Source organism: Macrotis lagotis, chromosome X (assembly GCF_037893015.1).
Source record: "Macrotis lagotis isolate mMagLag1 chromosome X, bilby.v1.9.chrom.fasta, whole genome shotgun sequence".
NCBI lineage: Eukaryota > Metazoa > Chordata > Mammalia > Peramelemorphia > Peramelidae > Macrotis > Macrotis lagotis.
Genome location: NC_133666.1, coordinates 77,525,734 through 77,551,936, shown reverse-complemented (window position 1 = coordinate 77,551,936; position 26,203 = coordinate 77,525,734). Strand labels below are relative to the sequence as shown.

Genomic DNA, 26,203 nt, shown 5'->3' with positions numbered 1-26,203 from the left:
TTGACACCACTTCTGTGGAATTTCCCAAATCAAGGAATTCCCTTCTAATGTAGTAAGGGGGAACCGATGTCCAATATCACATGAATATAACAGAAACTTCGTTGACCCAAACGAAATGTCTATAACCTCTAACCCAAATTCCCAGATACAAGGAAGTAGGTAGAAATCTAGGGGTTTACGAGACCCCCCCCCCAAGTAGAATGAGCCAGACAGGTTTCCACTATCTGCACTCTGTGGTGGGAGGAAGCCTTGAATTCCCCTCTGGCCACTTTAGCCTGTTTTATGGTTGGCAGAGATGGCCAGAAATGGTTATCATTTTTGTTTGTTTTTTACAAGGCAATGGGGTTAAGCTACTTGCCCAAGGCCACACTAGGTAATTATTAAGTGTCCCAAATGGGATTTGAAGTCAGGTCCTCCTGACTCCAGGGTCGGTGTTGTTCTATTCACTGTGTCACTCAGCTGCCCCGTATGATTGCCATTATTTTTTAGGTTTTGTTTTGTTTTTTGTTTTTGCAAGGCAATGGGGTTAAGTGGCTTGCCCAAGGCCACACGGCAAGGTAATTATTAAGTGTCTAAGGTCGGATTTGAACCCAGGTACTCCTGACTCCAGGGCCGGTGCTTTATCCACTGTGCCACCTAGCCGCCCCCTGATTGTCATTTTTTAAGAAAAAAATGTTCAAGAAAGAAAGGGCTTGCCAGGCACTCCAGGCTCCAGCTGGATGGTGTTGTTCTGAACGTCATTTTGTGGAGGAGGAAACTGAGGCTGCCTGCCTCCGGGTCAGCCCAGCTGAGTGTAGAAGGTGGGATTCGAACTCCAGGCTCCCGGAGTGCCTGCAGGGTCAGTCCTCTGTGCAAAGTACAGAGAGGAGAGAGTAAAATATTTAGGAGGACAGAGCCATTCTCCAAGAAGGGGACTTCCGTCAGGGGGCGGGGTCTCGCCGATCACGTGCCCGGGCACAGCTTTCCTAGACAAAGCTGCCTCCCATCCCTATCCCGCCCCGCACGGGCTGGCCGAAGGCACCCGGACCACGTGACGGGGCACTGGGCCCGCCCCTCTCCGCCCGCAGCACGTGACAGGGCACTGGGCCCTCCCCTTCCCAGCCTCTGACTTTGCTTCGCGCAGGCCCCGCTCCACCTCGTCGCGTCACCTGACCGAACTGTCCGGCGCGAGTGCGCCTGCCTGGAGCCGTTGCTAAGGAAGCTACGTGTGGGAAGGTGAGGGGAGGGAAATCCCGGGCTGCTGGGCTGGGAGAAGGTCGGAGGTGGCTCTGGCCGGGCCGGGCCTGACCGGACCCGGACCGGGGACGAAGCGGAGAGCTGCGGGGCACGAGGTGGGTAGGTCTTCTTCACTTTTGTCCCGAAGCGTCGTGGGGCGTGCAGGTGACAAGACAGCAGCCTTCTGCCTGCTCCGCCCGCGCCCTCTGGAGGCAGCGACCGGAAGCGGAGCCCCCTCCCCCCCCACCCCCGCCCGGAGGATCCCGATTCCAAGAGCACTGCAGGCCAGGCTTCTTGGAGGCACTGAGCTCGAGGGGTCTCTTCGGCCTGGGGGCTCCGATACTCCCCCCCAAGCCGAGGGACCCCGGAGTGGTACTTACCAAGGCTGATCGAGCTTCCCGGAGGAGGTGGCAGAAGCGCTTCTCTTGGAGGGAGGGGGATGTGTGCCCAGCTGGCGGGCTAATGGAGGAGGGGGCTTGGAACCCTGGCAAAGGCTGCCGAAGCTCCAAGCGAGAAGGTGACTGGCCAGGGCCACGGGGAAGGCCGGGGAGCTAAGGGCTTCCCAAACCGAAGCCACACGTTTACAATTTGAGTTGGCCAGGAGCACTGGTGCCAAGGGGATTGGGCAAGAAAAGAGGAATGGGTAGCTATGTGACTGGCTAGAAGAGGCTTCAAGCTTCCTGCTGGGAAGAGGGACTGGAAGGAAGTGCCAGACAGAGGAGGGGCTCCTGGAAGGGGGGAGGCAGATTGAAAGGCCCCTCCACTCAGACTGCAGGAAGTGAAAGAAAGCTGACTTGGGAAGTCACTGAGCTCCCTCCCTTCTTCCACAAGCTGGACCATGGATCAGTACAGCATCCTGGGTCGAATAGGTGAAGGGGCCCATGGCATCGTCTTCAAAGCCAAGCATGTGGAGGTAAGTGGGAAACAGCCTGATGCAGGAAACAATTCCCTAGAGGCTCCTCAAGCCCTGACCTTCCTCTCTTTCCCCACACCTTTTTTCCCCTTCCAACTCCCTTCTCTCTGTCTTTTGACACTCTCCACATTTTCCCTCTCACATCTGCTCCCTCCTTTCCCCTCATCTTTCTCTTCTCATATTCCTTTTTCTTCCCTCTTTCCTTTCTGGTCCCTTCTTCTTTTTCTCTTTCTCTGTTTCTCCCTTCAGCTTCTCACTGTTCTTATTTCCATCCCTTCCCATTGTTCCATTGCCTGTCTCCTTCATCCCTCTTCCCTTTCTTCCCCTGCCTCTCTGCTACTTTGTCTTCTTTCCCTGTGTTTACCTTGATTTCTCGATTTTCCCTTTTACCCTGTGTCTCCCTTTTGATCATGGGTTTTCCTCTCCTTTTCTCTCTGTTCGTGATTTCCTGGTACAGCCCCAAGGAGCTGATTCACTGCCATCTCCAGCTGCCATTGGTGGCCCAGTCTGTACCCTATAACTGCTGCAGGTCCCCTGGATGCCCTCTGGGCCTCTTTAGGTTCTGTCTTTCAAAACCTTTCACACAAGCTGGCTGTTCTTTCTCCCAGGCTGTGTAAAAACTAGTCTTTCTGTTTTGTCTCTGAACTCCAGTTCAACCTCCTCCATGGACATAACATTCTTCAACCTTTGGAAAAGCTCTGACTCTCCCTTCTTCCTCCTGGGGCCTTTCCTGAGCCCCCAGAGGAACAATACCTCTTTTCTCCACCCTTGAAGTAACTTCATACTTTCTTTATTTCTCTCTGTAGTATATAAGGACAAACAGGCCATCAATAAATTTGGTTTTGTCCAAATTTTACTAGGGTTCAGCTTGGCAGCTTGGCACCGGGTATATGTGTAGATTTACTAAAATACTTATTGATTGACCCAAGGTCTGGATTCTTGGTTTAGTGGCTTCAGTCCTGGAGTCAGCATGACGCATCTTCTCAGTACAAATCCAGCCTCAGCCACTTCCTAGCTGTGTGACCCTAGGCAAGTCACTTCACTCTGTTTGCCTCATTTTCCTCATCTACAGAATGAACTGCAGAAGGCGATGGCAAAGTACTCCAGGATCTTTGCCAAGAAAACCCCAAACAAGGTCATGAAGAGTTAAACCTAACTGAACTACAACAAACTGGTTTCTCAGCCTTTTCATCTCTCTCTATTGATCTTTATACTTCCCTCTGGTTCTGCCTGTCTGCTGCTTACAAGATCTTCTCTTTGACTGCCTAGCTCAGTCTCCCTCTGTGTCTGGGTGTGTCTTTCTTTCCTAGACTGGGGAGATAGTGGCTCTAAAGAAGGTTGCCTTGCGTCGGCTGGAGGATGGAATCCCCAACCAGGCCCTGCGGGAGATCAAGGCTCTCCAGGAGATTGAGGACAACCAGTATGTAAGTCATTCCCTCCACTTCCCTGTCTGGCCCTCATTGACTCCTCTGTAAAATGAGGGTAAGGCTTAGAGTTCTTCCAATGCTAAGTTGGAGCCCTTATGTTCAGTGAGCTCAAAAGAGAAGGTTCTTAGAGAATCTCAAAGTGCCCTCAAACCTCAGATTCCCCAGTTCCAAGGATGATCTCAAAGTGATATTAACTCTTGGGGTTCCCTATTCTATAACATAAAGAGCAGGTTTGGAGAGGGCAAGAGAAGTTGGATTGGATAGCTTCTTAAGTATCTTTAAGTCTGGGTCCTCACTTGGAACTGTGAACAGGAGAAGAGGGAGCTAGTTGGAAAGTGATACTCTCAAAGCATATTTTTGCTTGTTTTCTCCATTCCTAAAATGAGCTGAAGAAGTAGGTAATGAGGACTTGGTTTGCCTGCACCCTGGACATCTGAAGAAGGCTTCTCCATTTGCCTCCTCTCATTTGCTGCTTGGTTTCTGACCTCTTCTCTCCACAATTGTCCAATTCAATGGCCTTTCCCCAATGGCCTCCTTTCCCCATATCTCTCTGGAGCCTCACTTCTCTTCTCTCCTCTTCCTCCTGATTTTCCTCCTCGGCTACTTTGCTGCATTGTCATCACTGTCATCAGAGCTAGTATTTCTAGAGTACCTACTAGGTGCCAGACACCGGACTAATAAGCACTTCTCATTGTATGGTTGAGGAGGCTGAGGCAGGCGGCAGTGAAGGGACTACACGTGTCTGAAGTAGGATTTGAACTGGAGCCTTTTGACTCCAGGCCCAGGACTCTATCCGCTGAGTCAGCTGCCTAGTGCCCCACTAACCCTGGATGATCCCCAGAGTTCTGTTCTGGGCCTTCTCTTCTCTTTCTTTACTCTCTCACTTGATGAGTTCAGCAGCTCACCTGGACTCAATGACCATCTCTTGGCAAATGATTCTCAGGGGTCCACAGCTCTCGTTCCCCCATTGCCCACTGCCTTTTGGATATCTCAGACTCCAGACTGAGCTCATCATCGCTCTGAGCCTCCTCCATCATTCTGAGCTCTGCTCCATTATGAGGCCTTGTCTTGCCCACCTTGGGACTCCTTGAGAACAGGTGCTTAGTAAATGCTTACTATCTGACCTTTGCTTTGCTTCAGTTCCTTCCATTCTATAATTGAGTCACTGCACACATACTGGTGCGGAGGAAGTGGAAAAAGTTGCTAGGCTAAGTAAGCATTTCACAATTATTTTTTCAGTTGATCCTCATAACCACCCTCAGAGATCGATGCCATGATGATCCCCATTTTACAGCTGAGGAAACTGAGGCAGACAGCAGTGAAGTGATTTATCCTGGGTCACACAGCCAGTAAATGCTTAAGGCTGTTTGAGACCTAACCCTACATCCTCAACACCATTTAGCTACAAAGTGGCTTGATGTGACAATCTGTAAGCAAGCTTGCCTTAGTGTCCCTTATCCTTTGAAAGGGCATAGGTCAGCGGCAGCTAGGTGGCACAGAAGACAGAGCACTGGCCCTGGAGTCAGAAGTACCTGAGTTCAAATCTGGCCTCAGACACTTAATAATTACCTAGCTGTGTGACCTTGGGTAAGCCACTTAACCCCATTGCCTTAAAAAAATAAATCAATCAAAGAAAGAAAGGGTATATGTTGGGTAGGTCCATCTTGGTGCATCCCAAGAAGTATCTGGCACTTCATACCTCATTTTGTCTCATCCTGTGCAATGAGTTTGTGAACACAGTGACCTTCAAGCACCCTTGAATGGAGACCCAGGCTGGATATTTTTTTTTTTAGGTTTTTACAAGGCAAATGGGGTTAAGTGGCTGAGGCCAAATTTGAACTCAGGTACTTCTGACTCCAGGGCCAGCGCTCTAACCACTGCACCTCCTAGCCGCCCCCAGGCTGTATATTTTCAAAGCACCCTCAAAAGTCTCACATTTTGCCCCATCCTAAGAAAATGAGTTTGAGTTAAGGTTTGAATTGGATGCTCTAGGTCTCAGTTTCCCCTACATCATGAAAGAACTCCGGTGGTTTAGGATGCAGTGCCCTTATCAGGTGTCCCTGGCACCCACAGGTGGTGAAATTGAAGGCTGTGTTCCCGCATGGAGCAGGCTTCGTCCTGGCTTTTGAGTTCATGCTCTCTGACCTGTCTGAGGTCATCCGTCATGGGAAGCAGCTTCTGGTCCCAGCTCAGGTTAAAGCATACATGCAAATGCTGCTCAAGGGTGTAGCCTTCTGCCACGCCAACAACATTGTACATCGGGTATGGAGACCCATAGGGCCAGTGCCCGAGCCTTTTGGGGGTGGAGCTGGGATGGGAGTGGGCAACGCAGGTGGGCAAGGTGGGGGGCTCAGGCCTTCACAAGGGGACTAGACATTGGGCCTTAGCCTTCTTCCTTCCTTCTCTCCCTCCCTCTCTCCTTCTTTCTTCTCTCTTTCCTTCCCCCAGGATCTGAAGCCAGCCAACCTGCTTATCAGCTCCTCAGGCCAGCTGAAGATTGCAGATTTTGGTCTAGCCCGAGTCTTCTCCCATGAGGGTGACCGACTCTATAGCCACCAAGTGGCCACTAGGTACTCCTATGCCTGGCAGGAGAGGTGTGGATATGTGCGTATTTAGGGCAGGTGGGAGAAATGGCATCAGGCTTTGTGATAGGAGGTATTTGTTGACCTTTTCGCCTGCTAATAGTCTTTCCTTACTTCTCTGCAGATGGTATCGAGCTCCAGAGCTTCTGTATGGTGCCAGGCAGTATGATGAGGGTGTGGACCTATGGTAAGGCCCTGCAGGATAGGAGAAGAGTTGAGAGGACCTTGCCTGGAAAGCTCTTTGAGTGGGGGCATAGGAGTGGCTGCTTGTGGTCAGGAGGTTTTTCCTGGAGGAGTGAAATGCCCACATCTGCCCAAACTGTGGCCACTTGTTTTCACAGGGCTGTGGGCTGCATCCTTGGGGAGCTCCTGAATGGTTCTCCTCTCTTCCCTGGTGAGAATGACATCGAACAGCTCTGCTGTGTTCTCCAGGTCCTTGGGACACCCAGCCCCCAGGTGTGGCCGGTGCGTAGCAGGAAAGAGGGAGATTTCTCACTTTGTTGTTTAGACATGGGCAGCCATCTGGAGCCCAATAATTCCTTTCTCCCTATCATCCTCCCGTAGGAGATAACTGAACTCCCAGATTACAACAAGATCTCATTTAAAGAGCAGCTGCCCCTGCCCCTGGATGAGGTACTGCCCGATGCCTCTCCCCAAGCCCTGAAGCTCCTTAGCAGCTTTCTTACCTATCCCCCTCGCCATCGGATTCAGGCTGATCAGGTATCCCCCACCCCTTTGGGGCACACTGGGCTGGGGCTAAGAGGAAATGGACCCAACTTCCCCCTTCTCAGGGAGCTTACAATGCAATGTCAGACATTTATGACATGCCAGCCCCCCCTCCCCACTCCATCTACATTCAGAGATTTACTCTACACGCATAGATGGACCCACAGGCTAGTCCTAGGGATACAGATAAAAAAATTCATCAAGGAGCTGACCTCAAGGAGATAACAGCACATACATAGGTCAGTTGTTGTTCAGTTGTTGGGGCTTTTCCTGGCAAAGATCCAGGAGTAGTTTGTCATTTCCTTCTCCTGCTTATTTGACAGATGAGGAAACTGAGGCAGGTGGGGGTAAAGTGACTTGCCCAGGGTCACACAGCTAATAAGGATCTGAGACTGGCTTTGAACTCCCCAAAATGAGTCTTCCTGACCCCCAGACTGGTGTTCTATCCACTGCAGCACCACCTAGCTGTTCACGTAGGTCATTAAGTCCAAAGTCAGGAGGAGGAGACTAGTAGCAGCTCTGAGGAAGCTGGATGGAAGAAATTGAAGAGGCCTGGGCTGGAGGGGTCGAGCTCTCCTGATGAAGGAGGTTGAGTTCAGGAAGCAGCTGGAATGTCAGCAGCATTGGTCTATGTGTCATGTGAATTAGGTATGCAACAGGAGCTGAGTGCCCTGTTGCTGAGGGCTTTGGAAGCCAAACTGAGAAGTGGGTTTGCAGCACCCTCAAGGCTCTGTTTGAGTGATGGGGGGTGGGGGGGCAAGCCTTGTGCCTTTGGCAGCTGTATAGAGAGCCTTGAAGAAGGTTCAGCTAATTAGTGGATCTTTGACCAGAGCTTGAGAGAAAAGAATCATGGAGGAGTGGAAAGTGTAGCTCCTGAGTGAATCTCCTTCTCTAAGGACACTTGGGAGAAGATAACCAGCCAGCAGAGGCAGGAAAGTTGTGGAATTTGGGTGTCACGTGCATACAAATGGTCACTGAGCTCCTACTACGGGTAAGGCCCTAACCTATAGGAAGAACCTATGAGAGAGCTTTGGAGGAACAGCCATGGTGGAATAACTTTTCACCAGTACAGGAAGTAGAAGATGATGGAGAGGTGGAGAGGTCAGTGAAGACTGAGCCATTGGCCCCCTGGGACTGAGGAATGAATGTGGAGAGATACAAAAGGAGAGATTCCTGAGGGGCTCAGGAAGGAGAAATTCCTTGTGAGTGTGGAATGTCTAAGAAGGGAGGAGACAGAACTGCAAGTTCTCTGTCCCCTGAGAGGCAGGCTGGAGGCTGTGCTGGAGGTGAGGTAGGGGGTTAATTTCAAGGTCAAACAATGAGCCCAAAGGGTTTTGAGGTTAGAGGTCAGTCCTTGAGACTGGCAAGAGGCTTCTGAGGGGGGTCTTTGTGAACAGGACAGGGGCAAAGGCCTGGAGAAAATAAGAACCTGAGAAATGCAGAAGCCAAACTGATTGGGGGTAGGGGGAGATAATGAATGGGACTGTTAACAAATGACCTCCCCCTCCAGCCCAGCCCAAAAGAGCCTCAATTGAGGCCCTGGAGTACTATCCAGGCCTCCTCCTTCCAGTGTGGCAGAGAACTGACTATTGTGGGGAATAACTTCTTCCCCCTGCCCCCACCAGCCCTTGATGTCCTCTTAGAAAGATGCTTTGGCTGGTGGATGAATTGGTGGCCACCTGAATGCAAGGCAAGGCAAAGACCTGGCTCAACCCAACCCCCTGGGAATTAAGGCTTCCCCTTCCCCAGTCCTAGGGAACAGGAGCTGAGGCCCCAGGAAGACTGTAAGGCAAAGATGGAAAAAGGAGGTGGAAAGGTGATTTGAGATCCAAAGACGAAGAGGGTACTGGCTTTAGGCTGAGGGACTAGCATTCTAGCACAGAGGCTCTGAATTGACAAGTTATCCCCAGGAGAGAAAGGAATTGATTGGATGCAGTGTGAAGGTCTCTTGACTGCAGTCAGAAGTCCTGGGTTCAAATTTGGCCTTTTATTAGGCCTCCCTGGGTGCCCTTGGGCAAGTCTCTCAGCCTCTCCGAGCTTCAGTTTCCTCTGAGACCACTGGCAGCTCTAGAGCGCCAATCCTTGGCTTGCCTTTGGGTGCTAAAAGAAGGGAACTGGGCCTAGACTAACAAAGGCTTGGGGGCTCAGGGGCCTTTGGCAGAAGGGCTAAGAATGGTTCTTGAGCTCTCAGCCCAGTTTTTGTCAGACTCCATCCTGATGAATGTTCTGGGCGGGGGGGGGGGGGGTGTTTCCTGAGCAGATAGAAATTGCTTACTGTCCCTTCACTCCAGCTAGTGAAGGGGCCCCTGCTTGAATGAAGAGGACTGGTCTGTGGACATATTTGAGGAACCCAGTCCCCTTGTCACTTGTTAGCTGAGCCCAGTGCTTGATAACAATCTGCCTACTTGCCACAGTGCTCAAAGGGGAACCACTTCTCCCCCCAACCCTGGGGCTTTGTGTGAAAGGAGTTGGCCAAGCCTCTCTGTGAAGGTGGAGAACAGTGGTGCCCACTGGGGCTTCAGAAGGGATATAGGGGTGAGGGAGGATAGGGCTGAGTCACTCCTTCTTACTCCCCTGACATCCCCACAGGCCCTGCTCCATGAGTTCTTCTTCAGAGTCCCGCTGCCTGCCCACCCCTCAGAACTGCCCATTCCACAGCGTGGGGGGGGGCCTGGCCCCAAGGCCCGACCAGGCCCTCCTCGTGTCCACCACTTCAGGGTAGAGCAGCCCCTGGCTGAGTCATTGCCAGATCCGGAGCTGATTCGGCCCTACCTCCTGGAGGGATGAGCTTCCCACTGCCCTGGCCTCCACCCAGCTCTGCCTGGCCCCAAGAGATTACCTTATCTGGGCACTCCCAGCTGCTCCCCCTGGCCTTCCTGCGGCCAGGGTGGGAGGGAACTCAAGCGTATGGCTTTCCTCCCTCTGAAGCTTCAGAACAGACTTGTAACCTTGACTGTGCCTCAGTTTCCCTAATAACAATAAACACTACATTGCTCTCCAAAGACAGAGTCAGTGGGAATATTCAAAGTGACTGGAAAATGGGAAAGGGGCCTCAGTTTCCCCAGCTGTGAGTTGGGCTTGATGATTCCCACCTGTCCTGCTCTCTTCCCTCAGAACAGAGGGTCCAAAGTATTACTTTTTTGGAAGGGAAGATGAATGAATTTCCCTGTCACACAAAGGATAAAAGCAGGGGGTGAGGGGTGTAGACAGGGCCAGGGAGGCCCCAGTATCCGCTCTCTTTCCCCCAACCTCCTGTGGGGCTGCTAGTTGCCTCAACCCCAACAGCCGAGGTCCGGCCCTCCATCTGATAAGACTTATCAGCAGGCCCCAGCCTTGGCCCAGCAGGGAGCTGGTGTAAGTGGGGGGTAGGGATGGGGGAGGAGGAGTTGGGAGGGTGTCCCTCATCCTCCCTGTCAAATTAATTTGAGCATCTACCCTAGGTCCTCTTCCCAGGACCTACCCAAGATAATTGCCTCCTGCTCCTAGAAAACAAGATACCAAGGGAGAGTGGGGGTGGCAGGGAGAAATGGAGAACTAGTGGGAGGGTTACATATGAGATCCAACATTAGAGAGAAACAGAGCAGGCAACCCTGAGGGGTCAGACCCAGGGTCTGGAAGGACAGCATTCTAAAGGAACTGAGAAAGCCCCACACAAGGGAGGGAAAGTGCAAGGTGGCCCAGAGGTGAGGGACCAGGAGAGAAAATGATGGAAAAACCAGAGTGGGGTGGCTGGTGCCATGTATGGCTGTTGGCCAGTGTGGAAAGTTTATGCTGGGTGGGTGAGGAAGGTGCCCCCAGTCATCTCAGCCATGCATGGGCACGGGTGCCAGCAGGGGGCGGTCCCAAGGCTGGGCCCCATCTCCCCCCCCACCCCTTGGCCCCGCCCGTAGCCACAGCAAGAGGGGGTGTGAGGGAGGGAGACAGTGTTGTCTTGGTCGCAGCCTGGACCCCGAGGATATCCAAGAGAGACTGCCCCCCTCCCTCGGCCTAAACACCTGCTCAGGTCAGTGCTCCCAAGCTCTCTAAACCCCCATATTGGAAGGGCTTGAGTCTTGTTTCTAATACTCCCAAACCAACACCACTATAACCTGAGTTAGCGTCCCCCCCAAGCTATCTTTGAGGGGCTTGAACCCTGACCTGGGGTACATCTCCAATTCTGTTCTCAATTCTATCTCAGTCCTTCCAACCTTTCTCATCTTTCATCATCTCTTCCAGCTCCATGCTTCATCCCCATTATATTACATCTTTCACGGGCCCAATCCGCTGACCCTTAAAGGTTCCCAATCCCATCTCCAAGGGTCCTGAGTTTCATCTCTGATCTAGCCCTGGCTGAGGGTCCTTGGCTCTAATTTCCTCTCAAAAACCAACCTCACATCTAATACCCCCAAACCGAACTCGACTCCTAAAAAAAAACATTCTCTAAGAGTAGACCGTACCTGGCTGGCCTTGGCCAGCCCTGGCTGGGCTGGGCTGGGCCAAGCTGGACTAGACGCTGGCTGCCTGGTTGGGCTAGGAGCTGATGGCTTGGAGTCCCCAGGCCTGTTGGGAACATACTAGTCCAGGCTGCTGATAAGAGGCTTTCATATCCCCCAGCTCTGAGATAAGGGTTATCTCGGCCTTGGGGTGATAACTGGGGGAGGGCAGGCTAGAGGGGATAGCAGGAGTTCCCACTGGACCTGGAGGCAAATGGGGGGGGGGGGGAATAAGAGCCAAAAGAGGGGAGGGGGGAGAGCCAGCCTGATTAGAGCCAGGGTGCTAGGAATTGAATAGCTGTCTCTACGTCCCAGGGCCAAAATAATCCCCTTGCTCTTCAGCCTGCAATTTCCCAAGTATATGTAGGTATCTATATAATCTGGGCCTATTATATCGATAAAGATAATCTCCATATGTGTGTATATGTATTGGCTAAAACTCTGAGTCCAGGAGTGCCCATGTAGTTGGGGGAGGGGGCCCAACCCATGATCCAGGAGAAGAGTTGAGGACCAAGTGGAGGAAGCTCTCTGGGGCCTGACAGTCCTGCCCCTCTCCAGGGAGGCACTGCTGTCACTGCTTCTGCTGCCATCACCTGGGAGCCCTTATGGATTTCCCGCCTGGTCTGGGGGAGCCAGAGGCCCTGACCCCTTTCGCTGAGCCTACCTTGCTGCCCTCGTCAGCCTCTGTCAGTGCTACTGAAGAGCCTGGGCTGTACTTTCCAGGACCTGAGGGGTCCGATACCACCAATGCTGCTGCCACACTATCCTACTACCATCGGGGAACAGCTGCTGATGCTTATAGACATTCACCAGGTATCCTGGGAGCAGGGTGGGCTAGGGAGGAGGGCTGAGGTGGTCCCATGGTACCAGCTGATGAATTACATTATGTACATAGCAGAAATTCTCTTTCCTGTTAGTGGTTGGTCTCCATCTTGTAGTGATGAAATTGCCCACCATTCCTCTTCTCCTCTCCTCAAGTAGATAGACTGGAGTTGGGCAAGCCTTCATTTAGTGAGACAGCTTGGAGGCAGGGAGGTAAGGGAGCAGCTAGCAACCCGGTTGGCTTGCTTCTTAGTTCTATAAAATCAATATAGACAAGTAGAGGCATGGAGGGTTTTGAATGCCAGCTTCAGGATGCCTACTTAGCCTGTGGAGCAGTGAATGATATAGTTGGCCCAGGAAGATTTATTAAGCAGCTAACAGCAAGGATTGGAGAGAGGAAAGATTTGAGGCTATGGTGGTAGTGGTCTCAAGTGCAAAGTGTTATTAGGGCCCAGATAAAGGTAGTGACTGTGCTGTGGATATAGAGCAGGAGAATCCGCAAGCCCCTGCAACTGCTTGGCTGTTGAGGGGTGAGGATAGGCCTGAAGCTGTGACCTTTTCCTGGATTGGAAGAAATGATGGTGCCTTGAAAGGAATAAGGAAGCTTAGAGGGGAGGGAGAAAACCATGACTTCTATTTTGGACATGTTACTAGAGTTCAGGAGAGATAGTCTGGTGGGGTGGCCAGATCTGCCTTGAGGGTAACTGTACCCAGGTAGCCAATGAGATCCCCCAGGGGAAAGTCAGGAGAGAAAAGGGTTTTGTGGGGAGAGGACTGGGAGAAGAAACAGCCCGCGGGGAGGGGAGGAGAACTAGGAGGCAGCCAAAAGAAGGGCTGAAAGATCTAAGACGTCTTTTGGCCTGAACAAGTATGAAAGATTCTTGTTGGTATTAGAGTAGCCATTCTCACACTTTAGGATTCCTTTTCAGAAGAATTGAGCTTTGATAGAGATTGTAGTTATTAGTATTTACTTTAGACAAAGTGACAACATCATAGTATTTTTTTTTAGTTTTTTGCAAGGCAAATAGGGTAAGTGGCTTGCCCAAGGCCACACAGCTAGGTAATTATTATGTGTCTGAGTTCGGGTTTGAAGTCAGGTACTCCTGACTCCAAGGCCAGTGCTCTATCCACTGCACCACCTAGCCACCCAACATCATAGTATTCTTAGGAATCGTTTGGCCTTCATGAACTCCCTCAAATGGGTCTTCAGGACCGAAAGTTGAGAGTGGCTGGATGAACAGTGGGGAAGTAGGAAAGAAATGGAGGCATTGGGCAGAGACACCTCTTTTGTGGAGATTTTTTTAATTACTCCCCCCCATTAATAAGCCTTTATTTTCTCTGTCCCATTCCCCCCACCCCCATGGAAAGAGAAAAAGAAAAACCAAATGCCTGGAACAATTCTGACATCAGCCATATCAACAAGTGTGTGTCCATATGCATCCTGTAGCTTGAGGTCTAACCTGTTTGCATACCGAGAGGCTATTGAGGCAGATTGGAGGCTTGAATTTGGTAGAGGAAAAGGGCAGCTTCTGTCTTGAGATTGGAGCAAAGGGCATTGGGGGGAGGGTGTTAGAGAGTTCAGTAAAGTAGGAGCCAAAAGTAAGACTACTGGGGTGAGGATGGAATCTGAGGGGATTGTGATTAAGTTCAGAATGCTGGCCAAAGTTGGAGTGTCAGTCAACAAGCATTTGTCAAGGTTCCAATGAAATTATCTTTTATTCCTTTCCCCCAAGGGCTTTCTAGATGCCCAGCAGTGGGTCCCTGCTCTGGCTGGCAGCCATGTAATTACAGATTTAGGGAAGTGAGACAGAGTGACTGGGGAGGCAGGCTGACTGTGTGACCCCAGAAGAGTCACCTGACCTTTCAGGAACCTAGGGTAACTAGACCACATTGGGGGCCTAGGCACTGACCATCATGCCCTTCCCGCATCCTGCTCCTTACAGTGTGCCAAGTTTATCCTATTCTCAACTGGATGGATGGAGGGCTTGGTGGAGCCTCCTATGCAGCTGCCAGTTGGGCCTATGGGAAGGCAGGGCTGTACCCAGCTTCAGCCCTGGCCCCTACTGTTCGAGAGGCTTCCCCTCAGCCAGCTCCTGAGGACCCTGATGTGAAAGGGAGCCCCAGGGGCTTCCTTGAGACTTTGAAGACAGAGCGCCTGAGTCCAGACCTGCTCACCCTGGGTGTCCCAGCAGCTGTGGGGCCTTCCCACTATGTGGCAGCGAGTCCCCCTGACTTCACTACTGCTACCTTCTTCTCACCTGCTGGAAGCCCCCTCTCAATGGCAGGTGGAAGCAGTGCCTACTCTCCAAAGCTACGTGGGCCACTCCCCCTATCTCCTTGTGGTGAGGATTTGAGTTCAGGATGGAGGGGGAGGGAAGACAAGGAGGGCGGGGTCGGGGTCGAGCTGGGCTTCAACTCACTTTCTGACCAATTTCTCGCCTTTCCTCCTACCCAGAGGCCAGAGAGTGTGTAAACTGTGGAGCCACTGCTACCCCGTTGTGGCGTCGAGATGGCACGGGGCATTACCTATGTAATGCCTGTGGTCTGTACCACAAGATGAATGGGCAGAACCGGCCCCTCATCCGTCCCAAGAAACGCCTGGTGAGGAGGGGGTCTCCTCGGGGCCAGGGAGGGGAGCAGCGGGCAGCTGGGGCCCCGGCGCCATCCAGACCCTCATCCGGCTCCTTGGGCTCTTTCTAGATCGTCAGCAAGCGGGCGGGCACTCAGTGCACCAACTGCCAGACAACTACAACCACCCTGTGGAGGCGCAATGCCAGCGGGGAGCCTGTGTGTAATGCTTGTGGTCTCTACTACAAGCTGCACAATGTAAGTCTCCCCTTCCCCCACTCTAGAGCTAAGCCCCTCCTGGTTTGGGTCTCCCATCCCCATCTGTAACCCAGGCCAAGGCGCCCTGGGGGCCCCTTGGGGGTTGGAGCCAGGATGATCCCCAAGCCCTCTTTTGCAGCTGCTTGCATTGGATGCCTGATGGGTGAGAGTGATAGTGGAGCCGTAGCCTGCGGGTCTTTGGGGGGAGGGGCCCGGACAATCAGATCTCTAGCTTCTTTTCGGGGTGCCGGAGCCTTTGGGTTTCTCACCCCACCCCAGGTGAACCGGCCGCTGACCATGCGCAAGGATGGCATCCAGACCCGGAACCGCAAAGTGTCGGGCAAAGCCAAGAAGAAAGCCCGGGTGGGCCAGGCCCTGCTGGCCGCGGGTCAGGGGCCGGCCGCTTCGGGGGCGTCTGGCGGCCCAGGGGACCTGGCTGCTGAACAGCTCTACCCGAGCCTCGGGCCCGTGGTGCTCTCGGGTCACATGGCTTCAGTGGGTCACCTAGTCCCCTTTCCGGGACCTGCGCCCCCCCTACTCGGGGGCCCCGGAGCCCCTTTCACAGGAGCCGGGGGGGTGGTCTCAGCCCTGGGCTCGTGAAGAGAGCTGTGCGCTCACCTAGGCCCCGGCCCTCCCTGATTAGCCCCGCTTGCTCCCCTCTCCCTCGGCTTGAGGACAATAAACCCGGAACTGCTCCACCACTACCGGGAGGCTGGCTTTTTCTGCGTGCGTGCCTGTATGCGTGCGTCGAAGGGGGGGCACTCCGGGAGGGGGACGCGCCGCGGGCGTGTCACGTGCTGCCACCGCCGCGCGTGAGTGGGCGAAAGGCACGTGAATCCACCTTTCCGCGCGGCAGCTACCCCGGTGGAGGCGACCGCTGCAGGGACTGAGCTGCCTAGGTGGCCGCGCGCGGGGGTCCTTCGGCCCGAGCCCCCTCCTCCGCTCCGAGCACGGGCAGGCGGGGAGGGGCCCAGAAGAAGGAAGAAGGCCTGAGGAGTCGGGCCGGGCGGCTGCGGAGAGCCCGGGGAGGGGGGCGGGGCTGAGGCGGAGGTCCGAGAGCCCCGTGGGGCGGGGGGGGGGGGGAGGGGAATGGCTGGCCCGAGCCGGCCGGGGACGGGGGTCCTGCTGAGGGGTATGAAGGAGTGGGAGGGGAGAGAGGAGGGGCCGGGGCCCCTGGGTGACCAGGTGGTGCTGGGGGAGGGGAGGAGGAGGGGGAGGGGGCGCGGGCGAGCTTCCGGAAACTCCAACCGCCTCCTCCTCCGCCTCCCTTCGGGCCAGATCGCCGGGTGGTCACATCATCTAGTCACCATGGCATCCAAAGCAGAGCAGCCGGGCCCGAGTCATGGAAAAGAGAGCCCCAGCCGGCCAGCCTCAGACACCGGGATGATGGTCAGTTTTGTGACGGGGAGTCTCTTCCAGAAGGAAGCCGTTTCCAGGGAGCAGGGTCCTGGAGGAGACGGAAGAGCTGTCTCCCCACAGATAACAAGAGCTCGAGGAACCCTTTTGTCTCCTACTCTCCCGCGAGCTTACTCTTTGTGGTGTCTAGGGGCAAAAGCGGGGAGGCCGAAAGGGATCACCAGCTCTTGGGGCCAACCCAGGTCTAGCTGAAGCCCGCCGAAGAGGCCGGGCAAAGAAACTGAACCAAAAGTCTGATCGAGATCTGATGACCAACTTGCAGGACCTAGTAAGTATGTGCCCCTTCCCGCCATTATCTTGACCCACAGCCCTTGAGCCTCAGTTTGTTCTCCTTTCTTATTCCCCACAAAAGAATAGTAGTCTAGATGGGGATCTCTTTTGGATTCCTTCAAAGGGAGGTTTTCAAATACTGGTTGGAGAAACAGTATCTCCTTGGGGGCCAACTTCCTCTTTCATCTTTTCTGTTCCTTTGCCATTCTCTTCTAGGATCTTGAGGCTGAATCAGCAGTATCCTTAGGGACTGGCCTGGTGCTCGATGAAAGAATGGGTGGTTTCTACTGTCCCTGGGATGAAAGGTGAACCAGTGAAAGGGGAAAGAGAAAAGGATGCTTAACTAGAAGAAAGGCAAACTCAATTTTTTTCACCTTCCTTTTTTCCTTAGTTTCCCTGAAAGACCAGAACGCCTTCAGGCTGTGCAAGAACAACTGACCAGGGACTGCCTGCTGGAGCGCTGTGTCCATATTAAGGTGAGGACAGTCCCACTTCTTGTACTGCTTCTATCTCCATCCTATCCAGGTGTTTCTCCCTTTCCAAATTATCAGCAAACATTAAGCGCTTAGGATGTGGCCTGGATCCAGTTTCTCTCCAGACTGAGTTCCCCCAAACCAGAGTAGGCTTTCCCAAAAGGATTCCTCCCCTGTAATTGCTTCTTGCTTCTGGATCCTCCCACAGGCCCAGCCAGCAACTCCCCAGGAGCTACAGCTTGTCCATAGGTAAGCAGAAAGGACTGGATACTGAGCCCAGTCCTTCCTTTCCTTTGGGATTTTTCCATCAAACTTCCCAAGACGCTAGAGAAACCTTATCTGTCTTTCTGTGGAATAACAGCCAAGAATATGTGGAACTGATGGCATCCACACCACAAATGACTGAAATGGAGTGCCGGGCCCTCTCAGACACCTATGATTCTGTCTACCTGCATCCGGTGAGCCAACAACCTTGCTCCAGTCTGCCTCTGGGACATTAGCAGGGATAGGAGAAACTGACTGGCAGCCTGCATGCTTGCTTGCTTGCTTGCTTGCTTGCTTGCTTGCTTGCTTTCTCTCCTTTTCCTCTGCCTCTGTATTTTTTTTTCTTGTCTTCTTTTTGTTTGCTACTATTGTCTAATTTTGTTTGTCTTTCCTTTTCTTTCTCTGCCTTTCTTTTTTGTTATTTCTTTCTTTTCTCTGTTTCTCTCTACCCCTTCTTCCCATCTGTCACCCCTACCATCCCAGCCCATTTAGCTACCCCTCCCCAGTCTTCATTCTCTTTCTGATTCTTTCTCTTTTTTTCTGTGTTCACATTGGTCTTCCCCAATACTGGAACAGAACTCATTCCCTTGTGCCCTCCTGGCTACTGGGGCGCTGCTTCGGCTGGTGGATACCTTGATGGGAGGCAAGATCCGAAATGGGCTAGCTCTTGTCAGGTGGGTGCTAGGGAGGGAAGGTGGAAGGTGATACAAACTTGATCTCCCCATGGTCCTCTGTTCCTCCTCTGAGGAAATCTGTCTCTGAATTCTCTCAGAATCTCATGTTCTACTTTTAGAAAGTGGATATTGGTCCAGGAAATTTCTTTTTTTGTTGTTTTTTTCTTTTGTTTTTGCAAAGGAATGGGGTTAAGTGACTTTCCCAAGGTCACCCAGCTCGGTAATTATGAAGTGTCTGTGTCTGGATTTAAACTCAGGTCCTCTTAACTCCAGGGCCACTGCTCTATCCACTGCACTGCTTAGCTACCCCTTTGTCCAGAGAATTTCTAAGACCTGTTCCTGCACTGGTATCAATGACCTTCCCTGTGCCATTACATTTGAACTGTGATGTTGATATAAGATGTAGAAGTTCATCATAGCCTTTTCTTTTTTTAAACCAATTTGTTCTGCCCTCTGCCTTAAAAGAGTGCCTAGATCCTCTCTGAGTCTGTGCTTGGTCCTCTGATCCTAGACCTCCTGGCCATCATGCCCAACGGGAGAAAATGAATGGCTACTGCATGTTCAACAACATTGCTATTGCTGCTCGCTATGCCCAAGAAAAGTACCATGTCCCAAGGTGAGGCTAGGGCTGAGATGGGCTTTCTAGGGAAGCTGCTCCCCAAGACTACCCACTGCTTCTCTGGGCAGAAAGTGAACTCTCAGTGGGACCCTTCACCTTTTCCAGGATACTCATTGTGGATTGGGATGTCCACCATGGTCAAGGCACACAGTTCATCTTCGAGCAGGACCCCAGGTATTTCCTGAGTGGACCCTCCCCTTAGTATTGTTAGGGGGCGTGGGATTCCTTCCCCAAGCTCTCCATTCTTCAGTTTGCTTTTTTCTTCTCCAGTGTTCTCTACTTCTCGGTTCACCGCTATGAGCAGGGCCGATTCTGGCCCCACCTAAAAGCTTCTGACTGGAGCTCCACGGGCAGTGGCAAGGGTCAGGGATACACTGTCAATGTGCCTTGGAACCAGGTCAGGCCCCAAGCCCTTAGGGAAGGTTCTGGTCTAATAGACCTCATATGGGTCCTCTCATTGTCTGTTTTTCTGTTTTGCTGTGTCTCCCTCCTCAGGTGGGGATGAGGGATGGGGATTACATCAGTTCCTTCTTACATGTGCTGCTGCCCATTGCTTTAGAGGTAATGAAAGCTGGGTGGGGCTTCTTAAACAAAAGTGTATTGGGAAAAGGACTAGTGAGGGTTGAGAAGGAGATGGAATCTGGGATCAGGACTGAGTGGATGAGAGCTAGAGGGACATGGAAGACTTGTTTGCAAGGAAGAGAAAAGATCAGAGTGACGGTAGAATAGTAGCAGCTGCTCAGTACACTGGGTAGTAGAAATGCAAGGAAAAGACTTTAAGGCTTCCCTTTGGGGATGCTTTAGAGGAAGGTCCAGAATGGAATGCATGTTTGCTGGGACCTTGAAATCCAATATGAAGAAAGCCTACAGGCTAACATTCTCTTCTCCCATCATCTAGTTTCAGCCTCAACTGGTGCTGGTGTCCGCTGGCTTTGATGCCATGCTGGGGGACCCCAAGGTAGGTCCCTTGGCAAGGAAGAAATGGCAAGAGGGACAGATTGGATGCTTTGTGGAGGAGGAAAAGGCAAAATGGGGGGGTGGGATACCTAGGTCCCTGCCTCGAGCTCTTCCCTCTCTTTCCCCAGGGAGAGATGGCTGCCACTCCAGGTGGTTTTGCCCACCTCACTCACTTGCTCATGAGTCTGGCCAAGGGGAAGCTGATTCTCTCTCTGGAGGTGAGGGATCATCTCAGTGACTTTCTGTCTCTGGGTTTGTGTGTCTCTTCCTCCTCTCTATCTCTCTGTGTTTACACTATAACTGCCTTCATACCTTGTTCATTGGATCTGTGAAGAGAACCAGGTTTTAATGAGGTTGAAGAGCCCCTGTGCTTTTCCTATTCCTTCCCCCGCTGATTACCTTACTTCTTCCTTGTTCTCAAACATGAGTTTCTCTCTGAGAGTGTTAGATTCCTTCCATACTTCTCTTTCTTTTCCTCTCTGAGTTGGGTCTCTGTATTCCTCCAGGGTGGCTACAACTTGCACTCACTTGCTCTGGGAGTCAGTGCTACTCTCCAGACTCTGCTGGGAGACCCATGTCCCATGTTGGCAACACCTTGCGCCCCCTGCCCCAGGTAAGAGGCCCTCAAGAAAGTGGGGCATTGTGGGAGGAAGCTGTTACTCAGAATCTCTGCAGCCCTGGACAAATTACTCCCCCTCTTTGGAGATTATAATAAGTGGCCTAGAGGGTCTGCCTTTTTTTTTGCAAGGCAATAGGGCTGTGACTGAATTTGCCCTCAGGTCCTCCTGACTCCAGGGTCTGTTCTCTCCACTGTACCACCAAGCTGCTCCTGGAGGATCCCTTTTGTCTCACTCTCTGTCCTGCTTCCATATCATGGGAGCAATAGCTTAGGTGTCATTTTCTGATTTCTTATTGCTCTTGTTGTTCTCATTCTCCCAACTGGCAGTGCCCTGACTTCCTTGTCCCATACTCTGGCTGCTCAGAGACCTTCCTGGAAGGTCATACAGGGGTTTCGTAAGTGAGACAACTGAAAATGTCAAGGGGTCTTGGGAGGGTTGGATATTGGAAAGGAGTAGACCCCACTTCCTTTGCCCATGCTTCTCCAAAAGTGTCCATGATCTCAGTTCTCAGAGGTGGAGGAATGAGAGTGGGAGGAAAGGACAAGGAATTCCACTGGTGTCTAAGGCAGTGGGACAGGCAGAGGCAGTGACTCTTCCTCATGGGCCATTTAGTGTAATGGAAAGCCTCAGGATCGAGTTTAAATGGCCCTTCCCAGGGCCTATTAAAATGAACAAGTAGGATCACATGATCTTGAGCTTTAAATCTGTGATCCTTTGATTCTCTATCCCCTTGCCCCCCCCCCATAACAGAATCTGTCCCTGAGGACAAGGAGGAAAAGCATAGGGAGATGAATCTAGGTCCCCTACCCACTCTTGAGGCCCTGAGGAAACCCTTGGAGCCGACCCTGTCCCTGCCTCCAAATCGAACGGGCTTGGTATATGATGAAAGGATGATGAAGCATTTCAATATGTGGGACAGGTAATGGGGTTGGGTCAGTGGCTGAGGGGGAACCATTTGCTAGGGGTCACATGACCTTCCTTCTCTTTGGTGACCCTTCTTGGTTCTTTCCCAGTTACCACCCAGAGCGGCCTGAACGTATTGCTCAAATAACTCAGCGCCTTGCAGACCTTGGGTTGACCCCTCGATGCCTCTCCTTGCCTGCCCGTTCTGCTACAGACCAAGAATTGCTGAGTTGCCACAGGTAGAGTCTGTCCCTTGTTCCCTCTGTTCTCTCCTCTTCTCCCTCTTTTTTTCCCCTTGTTCCTCTTTTTGTATTCTCTCTTCTCTGTTCTTTCCTCTCCTTCCAAATCTCCTCTTCCCCCTCCCTTTTTTCTCTCTCCCCCGTCCAGTAAGAAGTACGTTGACCGTGTTCGAGCCACAAGTGGACTAAAGCCTCGGGAGCTGCACCGGGAGGGTGAAAGCTACAACTCCATCTACATTTCACCCTTCTCCTTCAGCTGTGCCCAGCTAGCTGCTGGAGCTGCTTGCCGTTTGGTGGAAGCCATCTTGGCCAGAGAGGCATGTAGTGAAAGGCCTCCAGGCAGGGGGGGACAGGAGATGGACTTGATGTGGCCTGGTGGGGTGCATGACTTAGAAAATAGAGGGTGAGCAATGAGGCAATCCTTGATCTTTTGGTCTCAGCACAGGTGCAGAATGGGCTGGCCATTGTCCGTCCACCAGGCCACCATGCAGAAAGAGACACTGCCTGTGGTTTCTGCTTCTTCAATTCTGTGGCTGTAGCTGCTCGACATGCTCAGGAGGTGGCAGGCCGAGCCCTTCGGTAAGTATAACTGAGGCAGGAAGATGAGTAGGGGGATCTAGGAGGAAGCTGTTCACCTTCACCCTCAAAGTCAGAGTTGCTTTTGCTGTCTGTGACCTTGACTTCCTTGGGATTTCTGTCTGGAGAGATATGGTTCCCTTGAATTGCTTGGTAACCCTCCCAAGTATTACCAGCCTGACTGCCCATGGGATCAGACCACACAAAAGCTTGCTGAGCTCTTAGTCTAAGGGGAGTTCCTCTTACAGAATCCTGATCGTGGACTGGGACATTCATCATGGCAATGGAACACAACAAATGTTTGAGGAGGACCCAAGGTAAGACCCTAGGGGATTGGGCCCAGGGTCAAGGTTTGCCTCTGCCTCCACCTCCTAACAAGTTTTTCCCTGGGTAGTGTGCTGTATATATCTTTGCACCGCCATGATCAAGGCGCCTTCTTTCCCATGACTGAGGATGGTGCTAGCAGCTGTGTGGGCCGGGGCCGTGGAGAGGGCTTCAATGTCAATGTGGCATGGAATGGGCCCCGCCTTGGAGATCCTGACTACCTCACTGCCATGCTTCGTATTGTGATGCCCATTGCCTACGAGGTGAGATTGGCAGCAGCAGGTGATAGAGGTGGTGTTCCTTCTCTTGGTAGTTTTGTTTCCCTGAGAGACTGGGCAAAGTTTCTCTTGCTGCAATTGTGTTCTAGTTCAACCCTGAGCTGGTACTGGTGTCTGCTGGCTTTGATGCTGCTCGAGGAGACCCACTAGGAGGCTGCCTAATCTCCCCAGAAGGCTATGCACACATGACTCATCTGCTAATGGGGCTGGCTGGTGGCCGCATTGCCCTAGTCCTTGAGGTATGATTCCTGTAGGACTCTTCCATTTCCCTTTCCTGTGGTCTTTTCCTTCATCTATTTTACCCTCCATGCCCATCTATCTCTCTTCCCCTAACTAGGGTGGCTACAACTTAACATCCATCTCAGAATCCATGGCTGCTTGTACCCGGACCCTTCTAGGGGACCCAGTTCCAGTGCTCCCCTGGCTTCGCCCTCCATTGCCTGGGGCCTTCCTCTCAATGGCTGAGGTTGCCCAAATCCACCGGAAATATTGGCAAAGCCTCCGGCTTAATGGTGAGGAGAACTTTGGAGGGAGTCATGGAGGATCTGACAGGATGGGGGGGTGATTGGGTTCTTCCCATTCCATTCACTCCAGCAGTAGAGATGGAGGTGGAAGAAAGGAACACTCCACTGGAGCTGGTTGAGAATAGTCCCCTGGAACAGAAGATTCCTAAAGAAAAATGCTCAGAGGCATTGGCCACAAGCTTAAAGCTAGAAGAACGGCCTCCATTCCCCGTGCTTGAGGAGACCCTGGGCCTGGAGTCTCTGCAGCTTAGTTCCCAAGAAGAGTCCCCTGAAGATCCTGGTCTCATCGGAGAGGCAGCTGGGGGTGGGGGCTCGGCCCCACTGCTGGTGGTAGCTGATCAATTTGATGCTGAAGGGGTGAGCCTCTGTTTTCACCCCCAGGCCCCCTCCCTTCTTAGCCTTGGGCTCATCACTATCCAATCACCTTTCAGGCCACATTCTATGCTGTAACCCCCCTGTCTTGGTGTCCCCACCTGGTGACCGTGTGCTCGGTGCCCAAGGAAGGCCTGGATGTGACTCAGCCATGCCAGGACTGTGGCACCCATGTGGAGAATTGGCTCTGCCTGTCTTGTTATCAGGTGAGACAGAGAAGATGGGTTGGAGTGCAGAGCTGAGGTAATAATACGTGGGAGGGCACACATTTAAAGAAATGAAGGACAACTCAAATGGACTGGACATTGAAGTCATTCTCACTTCTCCCTGGGCTTGCCCTCATTGCTGTGGGCAACAAGGGAGCACTACAGAAGGTTGTGCCTGGGCTTAGAAAGTCCTGAGTTCAAATCCTGTCTGAGACACTAGCTCTCTAACTCTAGGCAAGTCACTTAACCTCTGTCTACTTTTAACTTCCTTACCTGTAAATTGGGGATTGTGCTAGTGCCTCCTTCCCTAGTTGATCATGAAGACCAAATGAAATATTTAGTAAAGTCCTTGGCATGAAGTAAGTCTCCCTTCTGTCCTTTCCTCCCTCCCTTTTAGGTTCATTGTGGCCGTTACATTCAGGCTCACATGCTCCAGCACCATGAGTCCTCAGACCACTCACTGGTTCTAAGCTATACTGATTTCTCGGCCTGGTGTTATATATGCCAGGCCTATGTGAACCATGAGGTGAGTCCCCTTGAAGCAGCTGGTGGGTGTCATGGGCTGGGCTGGGCATCGAGAGCAGGGCTCCCTAAAACTCTTCTGTCTATCTTTAGATTCTGTTGGATGCCAAGAAGACTGCATACCAGTCCAAATTTGGGGAAGAGATGCCAATGGTGCCATGATGGCCTATTGCCCCAGGGCCCTTCCTTGATGCTGCCATTCTTTTATGGATTATTGTTTTAATTTCTTCATCTCTTTTGCCAAGTCACTGGCTTCCTCAGGAAGCCAATCAGGAGTGCCACCACGTGTTTAGCAATAAACAGTGTGAATGCAAGACAAGCTGTCATTGGTGCTCTGGGGAGCTGGTGTGGAAGAGACTTTACAGTAATCAGTTGGAGTGAATTGGGGAGGTGAACACCAAGAGGGCCTGGGACCCAGAATGCCTCAGAGCTTGGCAAGGGCTAGGGGGACCAGGGATGAGACAGACTGCTTTGCTTGCAGGGGCAGGGAGGAGTCATTTTATTAAGCTTGGGTGCTGACATGGGGATAAACATGCATGACGGAGAGGGAGGAAACAAGGGGCCTCACATGGTTGGAAACCCTGTCACTCTGGCCAGTAGTGTGTGGTAGCAAGTGGTACTCCCTGCCGGACCTGGGCTTTGCCTCTTTGCCCCTTGGCTCCTGAGGCTTCCGGACGGTTCAAGCGGAGTAGTGCAGTCCCCTGTGACATGGAAGCAGGAGCTGGTCCCAGGTCCCGGCGCAGACGACGTTGCGGGGGCCACGGTTCCCCCCAGACCAGGGTGGGAGTGATGCGGGTCTCTGGCATCTTGGCTAACAGACGAATCAGGGCTCTGTGGATGGAAAGATCCAGAAGTCTCCAGGGTCATCAGTTCTGCCTCTCCCCATGCCCACCCTCCTGCCCTCCAGTGGTACCTGTGTAATGCTGCCTCATCCTTGGTCTGGGCCTTGGGACCAAATACCACTGCCTCCTCCATATTGACCTCAGGTTCAAGTTGGGAACTGCCCCATAGGCTCAAGAGGAGCTGGGCCACAACAGCAGCTTCCACCTTGGTTTCCCGTTGCCACTCTTGCCACCCAGCCTCTGCCTCTAAAAGTCGTTCTAGGGCCTGGGCCAGCAGGGCTGCTTTAGGAGAACCTGGTGGCCAGTCCAACTGCAGGGCCCTTGCCATTTGTCCAATATTCCAAGAGAAAGGCAAGGTCCAGGGCTGTGAGACCAGAAAGAAAGATGTTTAGGGTCCCCATACATGAATCCAGAACTGACATCAAAAAGAGTTGGAAGCTACTTGAAAGACCCAACTCCAACCTTTCCCATGATCTACCATCTGCCTGAACATTGGTTACTGCCACTCTGTTGGAAGACAACCATGGTGAATATAACTACCACCTACCCACATAGACACTTGGGGATAGCTTTGGTAGGAAGTTTTTCCTGACAGCAAGCAAAGAAATACCTCTGTACCTTCCATCCATGGCCCCGGCCCTTGTTCCTGCTTTCAGGCCATGCTGAACAAATCCAATCCCTCTTCTCCATGACTGCCCTTTTGATAAATGAAGCCAACTAAGCACATTACCTTCCCTCCTTCAGTTTTCCCTTTTCCAGGCTTCACATAGTCCAACTGATCCATAATCCTTTGGTTTGAAATCAGGACCCCCAAATAGCCTGTCAGTGGCCTGCTGGATTCTGTCTACTTGGTGAATGCCTTTCTCAAAATGTAGCACCAACTCCCCATCTCTAAATCTAAAAATGAATGAATTTTCTTATCATTGGAAACATGGAAGTGTCTAGCAGTCATTTGTGGAATGTCTGATTTGAACATGACTGTGATGTGGTCCTTTTTGCTCCTTCCCCTCCCCCCCAAGACAAAGACCACAGTGCCTGACTTGAGACTTCACCAAAGGGTGGGAACGGTAATAGCTCCAAAGCTCTTTGCCAGATCTCTGGTATTTGAAAATTTCTGTATGTATGGTCTATATCCTCTTTC

General features: G+C 52.2%; 3 protein-coding genes across 15 annotated transcripts; all 3 read left to right on the top strand.

Moving 5' to 3' along the window:
* The first annotated feature begins 1,108 nt into the window (after nt 1-1,108).
* On the top strand, nt 1,109-9,865 carry CDK20 (cyclin dependent kinase 20). Of its 9 annotated transcripts, none has more exons than XM_074206933.1 (9): nt 1,225-1,331; nt 2,047-2,128; nt 3,439-3,552; nt 5,629-5,817; nt 6,004-6,125; nt 6,262-6,324; nt 6,479-6,602; nt 6,702-6,857; nt 9,453-9,865. In XM_074206933.1, exons 2-9 carry the CDS (start codon nt 2,054-2,056, stop codon nt 9,648-9,650), a joined length of 1,041 nt encoding a protein of 346 aa, XP_074063034.1. In that variant the 5' UTR covers nt 1,225-1,331; nt 2,047-2,053; the 3' UTR covers nt 9,651-9,865. The 9 variants fall into 9 exon arrangements, with proteins under 9 accessions (XP_074063030.1, XP_074063034.1, XP_074063035.1 ...); XM_074206936.1 differs by lacking the exon at nt 1,225-1,331 and adding an exon at nt 1,612-1,732; XM_074206929.1 differs by lacking the exons at nt 1,225-1,331; nt 9,453-9,865 and adding an exon at nt 1,109-1,215 and having other exon boundaries at nt 6,702-9,084.
* Nucleotides 9,866-10,661: 796 nt separating this feature from the next.
* On the top strand, nt 10,662-15,704 carry GATA1 (GATA binding protein 1). Of its 2 annotated transcripts, none has more exons than XM_074206925.1 (6): nt 10,662-10,866; nt 11,894-12,148; nt 14,101-14,499; nt 14,613-14,758; nt 14,858-14,983; nt 15,263-15,704. In XM_074206925.1, the coding sequence occupies exons 1-6, from the start codon at nt 10,677-10,679 to the stop codon at nt 15,581-15,583; spliced, it is 1,437 nt and encodes a 478-aa protein (XP_074063026.1). In that variant the 5' UTR covers nt 10,662-10,676; the 3' UTR covers nt 15,584-15,704. The 2 variants fall into 2 exon arrangements, with proteins under 2 accessions (XP_074063026.1, XP_074063027.1); XM_074206926.1 differs by lacking the exon at nt 10,662-10,866 and adding an exon at nt 11,590-11,698.
* An 84-nt stretch (nt 15,705-15,788) lies between these two features.
* HDAC6 (histone deacetylase 6) lies at nt 15,789-24,939 on the top strand. Of its 4 annotated transcripts, XM_074206915.1 has the most exons (28): nt 15,789-15,882; nt 16,262-16,372; nt 16,530-16,667; nt 16,886-16,974; nt 17,061-17,145; nt 17,351-17,391; nt 17,504-17,600; nt 17,983-18,080; nt 18,592-18,696; nt 18,805-18,873; nt 18,970-19,096; nt 19,195-19,260; nt 19,598-19,657; nt 19,785-19,874; nt 20,163-20,269; nt 20,603-20,670; nt 21,027-21,195; nt 21,290-21,418; nt 21,567-21,735; nt 21,864-21,997; nt 22,243-22,311; nt 22,389-22,581; nt 22,686-22,835; nt 22,934-23,108; nt 23,191-23,477; nt 23,552-23,698; nt 24,096-24,224; nt 24,314-24,937. In XM_074206915.1, exons 2-28 carry the CDS (start codon nt 16,292-16,294, stop codon nt 24,380-24,382), a joined length of 3,141 nt encoding a protein of 1,046 aa, XP_074063016.1. In that variant the 5' UTR covers nt 15,789-15,882; nt 16,262-16,291; the 3' UTR covers nt 24,383-24,937. The 4 variants fall into 4 exon arrangements, with proteins under 4 accessions (XP_074063016.1, XP_074063017.1, XP_074063018.1 ...); XM_074206916.1 differs by lacking the exon at nt 15,789-15,882 and having other exon boundaries at nt 16,166-16,372; nt 23,194-23,477; nt 24,314-24,939; XM_074206917.1 differs by lacking the exons at nt 15,789-15,882; nt 23,191-23,477; nt 24,314-24,937 and having other exon boundaries at nt 16,166-16,372; nt 24,096-24,218.
* Nucleotides 24,940-26,203: the final 1,264 nt, after the last annotated feature.

Bases quoted from the DNA above. Each gene is read 5' to 3' on its own strand.
- CDK20 (XM_074206929.1), top strand. From the start codon at position 2,054: ATGGATCAGTACAGCATCCTGGGTCGAATAGGTGAAGGGGCCCATGGC. The intron at 6,126-6,261 runs GTACTCCTATGC...ACTTCTCTGCAG, and splicing joins AGCCACCAAGTGGCCACTAG to ATGGTATCGAGCTCCAGAGC. The intron at 6,325-6,478 runs GTAAGGCCCTGC...TTGTTTTCACAG, and splicing joins GATGAGGGTGTGGACCTATG to GGCTGTGGGCTGCATCCTTG.
- GATA1 (XM_074206925.1), top strand. From the start codon at position 10,677: ATGGGCACGGGTGCCAGCAGGGGGCGGTCCCAAGGCTGGGCCCCATCT. The intron at 10,867-11,893 runs GTCAGTGCTCCC...GCCCCTCTCCAG, and splicing joins CGGCCTAAACACCTGCTCAG to GGAGGCACTGCTGTCACTGC. The intron at 14,984-15,262 runs GTAAGTCTCCCC...ACCCCACCCCAG, and splicing joins TCTACTACAAGCTGCACAAT to GTGAACCGGCCGCTGACCAT.
- HDAC6 (XM_074206915.1), top strand. From the start codon at position 16,292: ATGGCATCCAAAGCAGAGCAGCCGGGCCCGAGTCATGGAAAAGAGAGC. The intron at 21,419-21,566 runs GTAGAGTCTGTC...TCCCCCGTCCAG, and splicing joins GAATTGCTGAGTTGCCACAG to TAAGAAGTACGTTGACCGTG. The intron at 23,699-24,095 runs GTGAGACAGAGA...CCTCCCTTTTAG, and splicing joins TCTGCCTGTCTTGTTATCAG to GTTCATTGTGGCCGTTACAT.